The sequence below is a fragment of the Haliotis rubra genome, unplaced genomic scaffold (genome assembly GCF_003918875.1).
Source record: "Haliotis rubra isolate DU_JTF1 unplaced genomic scaffold, ASM391887v1 Scf137, whole genome shotgun sequence".
NCBI classification, from domain to species: Eukaryota; Metazoa; Mollusca; class Gastropoda; order Lepetellida; family Haliotidae; genus Haliotis; species Haliotis rubra.
The window spans coordinates 1,181,926-1,195,092 of NW_025765303.1; the positions used below are offsets into that span (position 1 = coordinate 1,181,926).

The following is a 13,167-nucleotide window of genomic DNA, read 5'->3' on the forward strand; positions in this document are numbered from 1 at the left end:
AAGCTTTTGATTTTGAGATAAAAATGTGTCTGTATCATAATGTTTACACATAACACGCGTGAACACACACACACACACACACACACACACCATATGTATCACAATCTTATACTCTCATCAAGCTAGCTCTTAACAACTAAGTGTATACTGATAAGAAAGCTTTTGGTTTTGAGATAAAAATGTGTCTGTATCTTTCGTTATTATAAAACATCTCACAATTATGTAATATCGGATATCAATGGTATAAATCAGCGTTCGAAATACCTGCCTGCCCGACCGCCCGGGACGGGTATTTTCAACACGGACTGCCAGATTCTCAAATTCCACCTGCCAGACGGTCGGGTTAAAATTTTGACATGTATATGAAGATATTCATCATAATTCAGGATAATAAATCATTATTATATCACTCCATAAATTCCAATTGGATGATTTACTACGTCGCTTGTCAAACCTAAATTATTTGCGGGCAGGTAATATTTGGTTATGGCTGGCAAGTTTTACATCTAACCAGCCCTGTTATCTGGCTGAAATTTGGGGAGTTTCATACCCTGTATAAAAGTCCTTAAAGTACAGCTACATGCACGTACAAATATAGTTATACATATATCTTTCTCATGGTACCCTAGTATCAGGCGCAGGTCAACAATAATCAAAGTAAGAATTAATCTGGGGCCAAGGCCGTGTATGGTGCACAGAACTGTCATCAGGTGACCAGTTTATGCTGGGTATCTGATCTGATGCTTGTGTGAACTGAAGATATTCATCTGATTTGGTGTACTACACATGTGACCTGGTGCACTATTAATCTGACCTGTGATTGATACGTACACGACATGGTTTGCTCTGCATGTGACCTGTGCTCCATTTACATGTAACCCAGTGTGCTCTGGATCAAACCTGTACTCGACATGCATGTGACCTGGTATGTCATTAATCTGCCCAGTCATATATATTCATGGGATCAACGTTTGATGGTCCGTTTTCGTAACGGGGACAACAGATGCATCGTTGTATTTATAGGTCTGACCTTGTCACGTGTGTCTTTATCATCCATAATGAATAACGACTCGCTAGCAATGACCAAACATGTGAGTTTGGTTTTACGCCGCTTTTAGCAATACTCCAACAATATCACGAAACGGTGGGGTTGGGGGGGACACCAGAAATGTGCTTCACACATTGTACCCATGTGGGGAATAGAACCCGGGTCTACGGCGTGACGAGCGAACGGTTTAGCCACTAGACTACCCAACCACCCCCACCAAACGTGTACACAGTACCGTGAATTAGCTATATGGCAAAATACTTCACAGATGACTGCTTCTGTATTACATGTATATATATCAAATTATGGATTTTTCATACAAAAAGCCATCTTGCCTTATTGTCACTTACAAACGTCTAAAACGTCAATGAGGTTAGTAATTATAGCGTTATTTGAATAGGTCACGTTCAGAATTGTGTTTCTAAATTAACATCCTTTATCTTAAATGTAATTTAAAGGGTCCACGTACAAAGTTTTATCATAGTGCTGACAAAATGAAATTAATATGTAATGTTCAAAGTTTCTTTGAGTGGCATTTAGAAGATGGCGTTATGTTCAAGTTCAAGTTCAGTTTATTCTCAAATAACCACGTTTGGTGGTACAAGAGAAAATCAAACATAATCCATTTAAATACATATAAATAAACATGACAAAATGACAGGTAGAACAGTTTAAAATGAAACAGAATTATGCCATAAATTAAGATCTATTAAGTGATTTGTTGTCTATAGAAAGAGCTGATTGAGGTTTAACCATTTTTTGACAAAGAGTTTATCTAATGCTAGCAGATATTTGGATAGATTTCTTATTTCTTTTGAATTTCTACTATTAAATGAACAACGGGGAGAGTTCTATGGATATACAACTTCTTTATCATTACATGAGCGACATTTCGGTGTAGCTACTTACACCGTCATTAAGAGGTTGTATATCCATAGAACTCCCGTTGTTCATGTTCAAAATTGTTGTGTTCTGAATTCTATTCAAAACTTACCAAAAACATTTTCCATGTGTTTCGCAAACAGATCGCACTCAAATTAAATATTAATGAGACTCATTTTACTTGTAATTATTAAAGAGATGGCGTACTGAATTTAATTTCAGTGCATTTGAAAATGAATTTACGATGTTTATAGACTCAAATATATAAGTCGTTAATTTTTTGGAGTGTCCATCAAAACATAAATTTATGAAGCTGTTGCAGTCTACTTATAAAAATAATCTATTGTTTATAGCAAAATTTATCAAAAACTTTATGTATCGTAAATATCCATGTCCTGACTCATACTCTGTACACATTATATACTTATCATTTTTATACTGTAGATAACCAGGAACCAAGTCTCTGAAAAAGATTTTGTTCTGTTGAGTTCTGTTATCTTTCTTTGATTTACATGTGATTATCAATGATGTCATGGACAGTTGCTGCCTCTTTCAATTCCTTCTCCTTGGCGTCCTGTTTGCTGAAGTAGTTGTACATAATTACAGTTGGCACGATGATGAGAAGGCCGCCTAAGGTGAAGCCTGTGGTGATGTTGAACTCCGGGGACCAATAGAAGTGGTTGTTTGGAACGTCAAACTTGAACAGGGTCCAGAACAACGTTGCCAAGGGCGTCACCATTGATTGGACGACAACCGCATATACAGCGCCCTCTGCGTATTCTATTAATAGAAATTGGAACAGATTCCCGAAGGAATATCCAATCTGAAACAACCAGAGTTTCCACCATAAGCCATTACAACTAGGGTCCGAGCTGAAGCAGCAGCGGAATCCAGTTCCAAGGATACCACTAAAGTCCTGGATTGAATCAGCCTGAAATCAGACAGAAAACAGGGCATGTGTAAACAGGATTTTGTCTTCGCAATAACAATAATAATATTATAATCATGGGCGGATCCAGGAATTTTGAAAAGAGGGGGTTCGAACCCCTCCATTGGTTCCGCCAACGCAAAAAAATCTTCAATGTGATCTTAAGTCATTTTCAGACCCACCCCTCTGGATCCGCCAATGATAATTATAACTGATTTCTAAAGTGCCTAGTATCTATCGACAGGTGCTCACTGGCGCTATGACAAAGTTAGAACCAAATACATGCACATTTATACACATAATCCTGAAAGTCTAGCGGAATGGTGAGCGGAAGAGGTGTGTTTTAAGGAGAGACTTGAAAAGGTCTTTGGATTTGGTGGTTCTTAGTTCAGATGGCAGAGAGTCCCAGTGGCATCGTGTGGTACAAGTGTCTGACTGAGTATATTTCAGTGCTGATTTCACTAGTATTTCAAATATGTCACTGCATGTCAGCATATTCATCGAGGAAAGACTGTTTCATTGCTGAATGTAGAAGTTTCCCACCGAAATAAGTTGGATTACGTTGGTTTGTTGTTTAACGCCGCGCTCAGTAACACTCCAGCTGTATGGCGACGGTCTGTAAATAATCGAGTCTGGACAACCCAATCAACAATCTTATCATCAATCTACGTAATTCGGATATGATGGCGTGTGTCAAACAATTAGACTTGAAGGCAGGAAATACATACCATACCAAAATGTGGAATAAAATCCACCCAGAATAACGGCAGCAGGGTTAACAGTTGATAGACTTGGGTCCACATGATGAAGTTCAGTGACTCTGACTGGAAGAGATCCAACGTGACTTTAAATTTTAACTCACTCACTCATTCACTCATAGAAACAACATACATAATGCACATCCATTGTTGGTGTAGTTGCAGCAGCAGAATTAATTCAAATTTGTCTCCCAACTACAGCTAAACAACCTTTATAACGAACATGCAGAATTAATTCAAATTTGTCACCCAACTACAGCTAAACAACGTTTATAACGAACAGCTAAACAAAACAACGTTTATAACGAACATGCAGAATAAAACGTATTGTTTTGTTTATCGGTCTCGCATATTTGCTGTACATTTTGTCTATAAATGCGTACAATGAACTATGGATATAACGAAAGAAAACTAGTGGTCCTTTCGTTAAAACCTATTGTGCCGCACGTATGTCACGGGTCGGGACCAGACAAACCAGTGGTTAACAGCATGAACAATCATCTACGTCAATGTTTGAAAGGGGCGGTGGGGTAGCCTAGTGGTTAAAACGTTCGCTCGTCACGCCGAAGACCCGGGTTCGATTCGCCACATGGGTACAAAGTGTGAAGCAAATTTCTTGTGTCCCCCTCTGTGATATTGCTGGAATATTGCTAAAAGCGACATAATACCATACTCACTCATTCACTCAATGTCTGAGTACAAGTACAGTCGGTCCTCATCTCTATCAACTCTTACAAGTGTGAGGTGTGGACAGGAATCCTCGGTGTGAGGAGGGAGAGAATGAGCTGCGTCTTACGCCGCTTTTAGCAATATTCCAGCAAAATCACGACGGGGTATACCAGAAATAGGCTTCACACAATTTATCCATGTGGGGAATCGAACCCCGTCGACGTGACGAGCGAACGCTTAAACACAAGGCTACCCCATCGTCTTTTTGTGAAGAGCGACCGTGTTAGCTTCATGAACTTGACTACGTCATTGCCAACTTCGCCAATTGTTTGTACCATTTTACCCTTTGTGAAATGTGTTCATTCACACAATACAGCAATAGAATATTGTGACAATATAGCGAGAGAATATTGTAACGAAACATATTTAAAGAAAGCAAAATTAACCGGTTAAACGGGTATGAATGTGACACACATGAATATATCTTACCTCAGTTCCATGGAGCGCCTTCTCCACGAAAACGCTGCTTAAACCTGCTGGCAAGAACCCCAGTGCAAATATAAATGGCCAGAGTATGCTTCCTGTGCTTCCGGATCCTGTATCCCCACTCCCTTCCAGCCCCCAAATTTGGGGTTCCACCGTGATGAAGAGGCCGATGAGAACCACCCCCGTACAAACCAGGCGTCGAAGACTGATACCTGGAGTATGAATAGTTTGTGTACACATAAAACGGATACGCGTGAGTGAGTTTAGTTTAGTTTTACGCCGCTTTAGCAATATTCCAGCAATATCATGGCGGGGGACACCAGAAATGGGCTTTACACATTGTAACCATGAGGTGAATGCAACTCGTGTCTTCAGCGTGACGAGCGAAAGCTTTAACCACTTGACTACCCCTTCGCCCCCAAAACAACGGGTACGTACAAGAGCGGGTCTCTTTTTAAACATTTACCCTGTCGCGATGATTTTGACATTTCTGCATTAGGATATGTTGGAAATGCATCAAAACACGTATTATTAAGTCATACAAAACATAATTTAAGTTGGGGATAATCCCCGTAACTCTCCATTTCTTAAAAAAATTGGCCTCGGGTCGGCGTGTAACAGTTACTACTTGATGCAAACTGTGCTGGTGGCGGGAGCGAACGATTGAGTTGAACATGCTTGCCCTTTCTTGTAAACACCGACCTGATCCATTCGTTGAATTACCACAATATTTTGCCTTTTTATTGAATCTGTTTCAATTGACTGAATATCCTCTGGCGTTGACGCTCTATATTTACATTTGTGGGTGTGTATGTATGTGTGCGTGCGTGCGTGCATGCGTGTGCTGAATATTGATTTATTACTACATGTAGTCCGTCGAATCTGTGCCTGGACAAGTGGCTTATATCATTAAGTGTAAGTCACATACTGTAACCTTCAGAAAATGACATTTGTGAAGCCCATTTCTGGTGCCCCCGCCGTGATATTGCTGGGATATTGCTAAAAACGGCGTAAAACCATACTCAGTCAGTCAGTCAGTCAGATGACAAAACATATTAACCTCAACAGTTGGATATGCGTTATCTCCCTTTGTGTACATGTGACAATCTACAAATGACGTACACAGCCTACGGCTATAAACACGCCTGGAACCTGACAAGCTTATTCATGTACACACACGGCCCGTGACTCGACATATTTCAATCAACAGATGGCGTGGTATTGAGGTAACTGTGACAAACGATTGTCATAGTTAAGGTGTTTGGTTTGGGTTGTTTTTTAACGCGTTTGGTTTTTAACGCAATCAGCAATATTCCAGTTATATGGCAGCGGGGATTAAATAATCGAATCGGGAACAGACAATCCAGTGATCAATATCATGAGCATCGATCTAGGCAATTGGGATACGATGACATGTCGCATCCCATTTGTCGCCTCTTACGACAAGCATAGGTTGCCGAAGATCTTAGCTGCCCATATACACGGTTAAGATGCTGAATCCAATGTGTGTCCATTTCCTGTTCCAAATTCAAAACCATTTTGCAAACTTTCATGCCACTGTTTAACGTTTAACATCTGAGTGAGTGAGTGGGGAACACCAGAAATGGGTTTCACTCGTTGTACCCATGTAGGGAATCGAACCCGGCGTGACGAGCAGACGCTTTAACCATTAGGCTACCCTAATGATATATGAAGTTCACCCAGTTCCATTTAAATCTGCTCTTCAGATCCGTGAACTTCAAGGGACAAATTGTCTAGTCACGATGTCATTAAATAACCTGGGACAGTATCTACTAAAACAAACAAACAAACAAAGCAGACTGACGTGTTACCTTTTCTGAGGATGAAAAATCGGCCTACAACTGTATAGGGTATGATGGTTGCTGCTAGGATACCTTGCAAATATGGCGGCGTGCGATTTGGGGGACTTGCAAACACAATAAGAACTCCGTTCATGGTAGTAGCAAACCCTACCGTTAACAAAATCTTCCAGCTTGCAGTCGGTTTGAACAGAGACCATATAATATATGAGATACCTCGTCTGAGGTTGATTACAGTTAGATATTTCATGACTAAAGTCATAACGGCGAAGATGAGAGGAAACCACAGGACGATACCAACAACACAACAAAGGTGTCTCCGCCAACGTGGTCCATCGTCCCGGCAAACACCGGAAGTGAGACGTTCATGAGGACGTTGGCGAGAATGTTAATTACGGCGATGAAGACGGTTAACGCCCCTCGTGAAATCCCCAGTTTCCCCGTTATCCCAGTTTGAGGTTCATTCGGTACACGTAGAAGCGTAACGATATGAACTGGTCCGGTTTCTTTTGGAGACAATGGCGGGTACACGTTTCCGGTACCACGATATCGGCCGGAATTTTCAAAATCACTTTCGTCAGCTGGAGATATTATCGGATGCTTATCGTTTTGAACATTCATCAGAGATTGTCTACCACCCGACATCTTTCAAATATAAAGGTTTTGTCCACTTCAGGAATCAGTAGGTTTCCTTGTAGTTGAGGCTCCTGTTTGCCTATGAGTGGTCACACAGTCATCTGTTATGAAGGAAACTGTCCACTCTCGACTCGTGACTACAATAATCCAGTCATAAGACAACCGATTAAGTTTCAGTGGACCTGCTGAAGTATGTACAATGGGAAAGATAACCACACACACCTTTGTCGTGTTCAGTGACAGATCATGATACCCTATTGTTATAAGAACATCAAGAGTATACGTCGGAGATAGCTTTAATGGTTGTTACGACGTATTTTAAAAAAATGTAATAAAAACGTGAATTGTAATACTTGGAGAAAATTGTAATAACCCTTGACGTAAATTGTAATAAAAACGTAAATTGTAATACGCAAATTGTAATTAAAATTGACGTAGCGGTAAAATGTAATAAATAATTACGTAAATTGTAATAACTATTTTAATCAGTCTTAAATACGCGTGTGTTCGTTTTTCGTTGCATTTCATATATCATATAAGCCTGTTAGCGCGATAACACAAGAAAGAAATACGGAAGTGTAGTAGGGCCACGGTGAAAATCTTTTTTGGGGTCACTATCTCCTACGTAGGACTTAATATCTCCTACTTAGGACTTAGTATCTCCTACGTAGGGCATACTATCTCCTACGTAGTACTTAATATCTCCTACGTAGGACTTAGTATCTCCTACGTAGGACTAAGTATCTCCTAGGAGACTAAGTATCTCCTACGTAGGACATACTATCTCCTACGTAGTACTTAAAGGTCACATGCAACCAAAAAATCAAACATAATTAAAACACAATTATCACTTATTCATGACATATAATATACATTGCTGGTTATGAAAAAACATATAAACAAAATTAGAAGCGTACAATCGCAAATCAAAAGTGCAATATTGTGTACTTGGGTTTACTTCCCAAGAAACGAAGCAGCCGGGATACCGAACCCAGTCAGAGCGGGTGGGTGTGCACTCAAGTGTAACGGCTAGTTCATTTGCAGATGTCCCCACGGCTCATTTTTTGTGTATAACCTTTTGCAATCAACAGACATCATAACATGTCATGTGTTTAAGTATATCACACCTGCCTGTCTGTGTAATTACATAATGTGACCGAGACCGAACTCGGGCCATAAATCAATGCGTTTTGTTTATGGTGTATAGCCTGATTGGTGTTAAATTCAAATTGCATGTGGTCAGTGATCGCAGTTGTGTATTGAATATTGCCATTAGCAGACAGGCAGGCAGACACACAGGTGTCAATAAAACAAGACATTGTGACAACGACATATCCATATCACAGTTAGAAATTCTGTCAACGCTAAATAATGACATTGCTTTTAAGTATCGAACAAAACATTAGGAAAATAGCTCACACCAAAGCCTTCACCGGACAGCCCGCTTCCAAGTTGCGCGAACCTATTTCACTGCGCACGTGCTATGAGCGCAGCCCAGCTGTTGAAACCAGTTTTCCCCCGAAAAGTCGGGGGAAAATTAGTGAATCGTTTGAACTCCGATTTCGCGCGGTTTTGTTCATCGCATTATTTTTCAACTTTATAAGTTGAATTTGCATTTTTGATGATTTGTTTCATAAGTCCATACCGAAAGGTATCAGAATCTGCAACGTTGTGTTTTACGTTGCATGTGACCTTTAAATCCTTTTAAGGATGGTTATTAAGTTGAGAAATGTTTGGCTATGCAGGACGTTAGATAGTTGAAATGTGAGTCAGTGAATATTCATGACACTAACGCAGTGTTACTATACAGTGTTATAGTGTGTGTGTTACGTTAGAGTGACGTGGACCCTGTTCTAATTGCAGTTATGGAGGTTTGGGTATGGCAGTGTAGGAAAGATGTAGAAAATCTAGCCTGTCCACAGGACTGGCAGGTCAAATTTTTTACCAGTCCTGCCAAAATCTAGCCTGTCCTCCAAATATAAATAAAACACCTTCGGCAGTAAATATTCAAAAAGGTTATAAACATTATATATACACTGTATGTCACTGGTTTGCTAAAATTGACCCGACATGAGGACGGACTACATATTTTTTTAACCCGTCCTCCACAAAATTCACCCGTCTCGGACGTTGGGACGGGCTATCTTTCCTACACTGGGTATGGTTATGTTTAATCTATCATACATACATTCACACACACAAACACACACACCCACACACACAGAGGTGGGTGGGATGGTTGGGGTGAGGTTGTGATATGAAACTATGGTTATAACACGACCTCCGCAAGTTGTTGCTTGTCTTGATGGGGCTCATTCTCTTCCCACAGAGGTTACTCCTGTCATATCTTCCTACGTAACCTCTGTTCTAATACGGCCCTTTCATGGTGTGAGCGTTCAAGACTCGTGATTGGAGGCAATCAGATTTAGTTGTGCAATCAGCGACGTTGTTTCAAAACGATCATTCGCAAGGCCTCGGTAATTTCCGTATGCTTCGAGAAAACTAAACTTCTTCCCCTGCACGATGCGCAAACGTTTCTTCTAGACAGAACTCAGTCATGTCACGGCGGATCAGTGGCGTCTCCATCGCCCTCGTTGACAACGGACAAGCTAGCCATTAAACGTCTTGTGTGTAACATCAACACAAGTCCCCGGCAGATGGGGGGATATTTGTGGCCCCACATTTGCTTGTGTTAGTAAAGTTGAGCTAAGTCAATGTAAAACGTGGTTCTGAGTGAGACTGAAAAAGGGAGATAAGCCGTGTTGCGATATTTCGAGGGCGACGCCCTGGTGGGGGTATCTGAGGGGCGAAGGAAATATGATTTTCAGAACATTTGGAGCCTTATGGTGGCAAGATTTTTTTACACTAAAAGATGCATGCTAATAAATAAGAATGGATGAATCTAGCATTGGATCGGATGCAACGCTCGTTTGCATTCAGTAATTGTTTACAGGTTGACTTGACATGAGTGGACAAGTGTTGAGTGCGGCGTAAAACAATACGAAATTCAAAAAGGCAAATAATTGTCATTATATTTATGTGTATAAATATAAGGGGATACGTACACATAGATTGGCTCCGATAGTCTAAGACACGTCTGTACACGCAGATTATGATTCATGTGCAACGATCTCTGAAATATCCAACGCATAATAGTAAAGTGTAACAAAGTGCAACATATAACAGTGACTGACTGACTGAGTTTGGTTTTGCGCCGCTTTTAGCAATATTCCAGCAACATCACGGCGGGGGACACAAGAAATGGGCTTCACACATTGTGCCCATGTTGGGATTCGAACCCGTCTTTGGCATAGGAGCCAACGCTTTAACCATTAGGCTACCCCACCGCCCCTATAACAGTGAACTAACTGCAACCCGTAATAGTAAACTGAACGCAAGGCAGTAAAGAATAACAGTCGGTCCAACACAGTAATGTGCAACAATTAGTTGAACACATGACTCTAATAGTGAAGGAAACAGTAGACTAATAGTAAATTGAAACACGTGATAGTAGGCTCTAACCGTAAATGAAACACATAACTGTAGACTCTAATAGTGAATGAGGGGGACATATTAAGTCCTACGTAGGAGATACTAAGTCCTACGTAGGAGATATTAAGTACTACGTAGGACTTAGTATCTCCTACGTAGGAGTTAATATGTCCTACGTAGGAGATACTAAGTCCTACGTAGGAGATATTAAGTACTACATAGGAGATAGTAAGACCAAAAAAAAATTTCACCGTGGCCCTACTACGCTTCCGTAAAATTTGGTACCAAGGTGTATTCGCTAGATTCACCGACATCAGTTGAATTTAGTGACCTTGAGATGTTTAAGGTCACAGCTAAAATCTCAGGTTTTGCCAATATAAAGATTGTTAGCGCGATAGCTCAAGTGATATGAGCTAAGATGACATTGGCTCCGGGGGCTGTTTAGTACCTTGTAATAAGTTAAGATGTTATTATTTAATCAGATGCTCAAGGGGGCACAGGATATGAACGACACTGTAGTTTTATTCCATTGAACAGAGTAGCACCAAAGATAACTGGAATATATAGTACCGTATTCCAAGAAATTCTGATATCTAATACATGTATTTAAACAATAGAAGTTTTACTTTAATGAATATGCTGAGATATGATTCTCTTACAGTCTAAGTGTCTTTTCAATACTTTGTGAGACCTCCTTGCAATGCAATACACGACTGAATGCGCCTAGGTACACTACCAATCAAAGTTTTAAGAAATCGTGTGTCAGCGTATCCCAGTACTAGCATTTAAGCACTTCTTTCTTCATATCCTCAGTATTTCTAAGACCTTTTTGGTAGGGCTGTGCAATATTACCGGTATCTCGCGATATGGTTCAGATTCTGCAATATATTGGGTCATCCAGAGTTAGCCCCCTTTGAATTATATGACCTTGACTTCCATGGCAACAATATGTGCTCTAAAAGTGTCAAATATACTTTTATTACTTTTAGTTGGTTTCATGTAATGTTTTACAAGTGGAAGTATCTTTATAAGTGGCTCCAAAAGAGCCAAACATTCTACCAAGTTTTGTGGGTTTGAACGGTTTCATATGTGACAGTTTGGAGGAACGAAGTGGCCTCAAATGGGCCAATGTTTTATTTGGTCTTATTAGTAGAGCTTCTGGCTGTGAGGGACCATTTCACAATTCAAAATATTATATTATTTATGTTTGTTTCATAATGGGACATATGTTATCAATTTATCATAAAGGCTTAAGTCTCATAAATTTTGTAGGACTGTATAATGACATTCTAATCAAGGATCTTAACATTAGTTCCCCATAATCATGTTTTTGTTTCATTTTGCAATAGTTCATGTGAACACATGTTTATATTGGAGTTGAATCTGAATGAATCAAAAAGATAATTGAAATTGAAATTACAATCGCTTGTTAAAGTAACTCCACCCTTCATGTTGACTGAAAGAGCTTGTTAAAGTAACTCCACCCTTCATGTTGACTGAAAGAGCTTGTTAAAGTAACTCCACCCTTCATGTTGACTGAAAGAGCTTGTTCTGGAGACACTACCCATCCCCCTTTCAGATGACATAATCATAAGGGCATAACTTATTCTAATGTTTTCACCTATGCATACATGATGCCAAGGGTTCAAACTAAATACTGAATGGTCACACAAGTGTCAGCTCACAATATATTGTAAACTGTACCAGCTTGAATATCTGGACACAATGTTTTTGAAAGATTAAAATGGGGGTGTCCTTAAAAAATAGCCCCCGACTAAATATAAATCAGACAATCCAAATCTTTGACTGTTGATCATGACGGGAAGTCATCCAATACTATACTGAACATATTTTATATGACATTATCTGAGTGCATACCATTATCCAAGAGGTACCAAAAGACAAATCGTTTTTTTCACTTTCTGCTATTTTGTTAGAAATATTATACCGCAATGTGTTGTGATGACAAATAGCTGGTTAACCACATTACCCACACATGTGAAATTTTGGATATGGGTTTGCTACCGATTCGTTCAAAATAAAATGGAAGCTTTTCAAACATTGGACATCGAGAATATAGTTAGGCTACGTACTCTTTGATCGACCCTCGTACCATAACAATAAGTACATCCTGCATTGAAGTGCACTCTGTTGAAGCAAACAACGCTGACCATGAAAATTATGTTTTACTATTACCTTTATCATTATTTTCGCAAAACTTTGTTGCAATACTTCGATTAAATATTCCACATTAAAGCTCTATATCATTTTATTTATCTGTAATCATTGGCATACAGCCATACACAATGGGGACGGGTAGCCTGAAAGTATGGTGTAGATGATGTCGCACACAGACAGCTATTTTAAATTTATCATGTACGCACTTGGGCAGAAACCTTCCAGTCAATATAAATATCACAATATATATTGCAATATCTCTGAAGTTAT

At 39.7% G+C, this 13,167-nt stretch overlaps 1 protein-coding gene across 1 annotated transcript; it reads right to left on the reverse strand.

Moving 5' to 3' along the window:
• Window positions 1-1,951: 1,951 nt before the first annotated feature.
• On the reverse strand, window positions 1,952-7,304 carry LOC124268257. Its single transcript, XM_046703294.1, is given in 5 exon segments — window positions 1,952-2,861; window positions 3,587-3,682; window positions 4,775-4,983; window positions 6,604-6,879; window positions 6,882-7,304. Coding segments are annotated over 5 exon segments (1,359 nt in total). The 5' UTR covers window positions 7,237-7,304; the 3' UTR covers window positions 1,952-2,438.
• Between the last annotated feature and the right edge of the window lie 5,863 nt (window positions 7,305-13,167).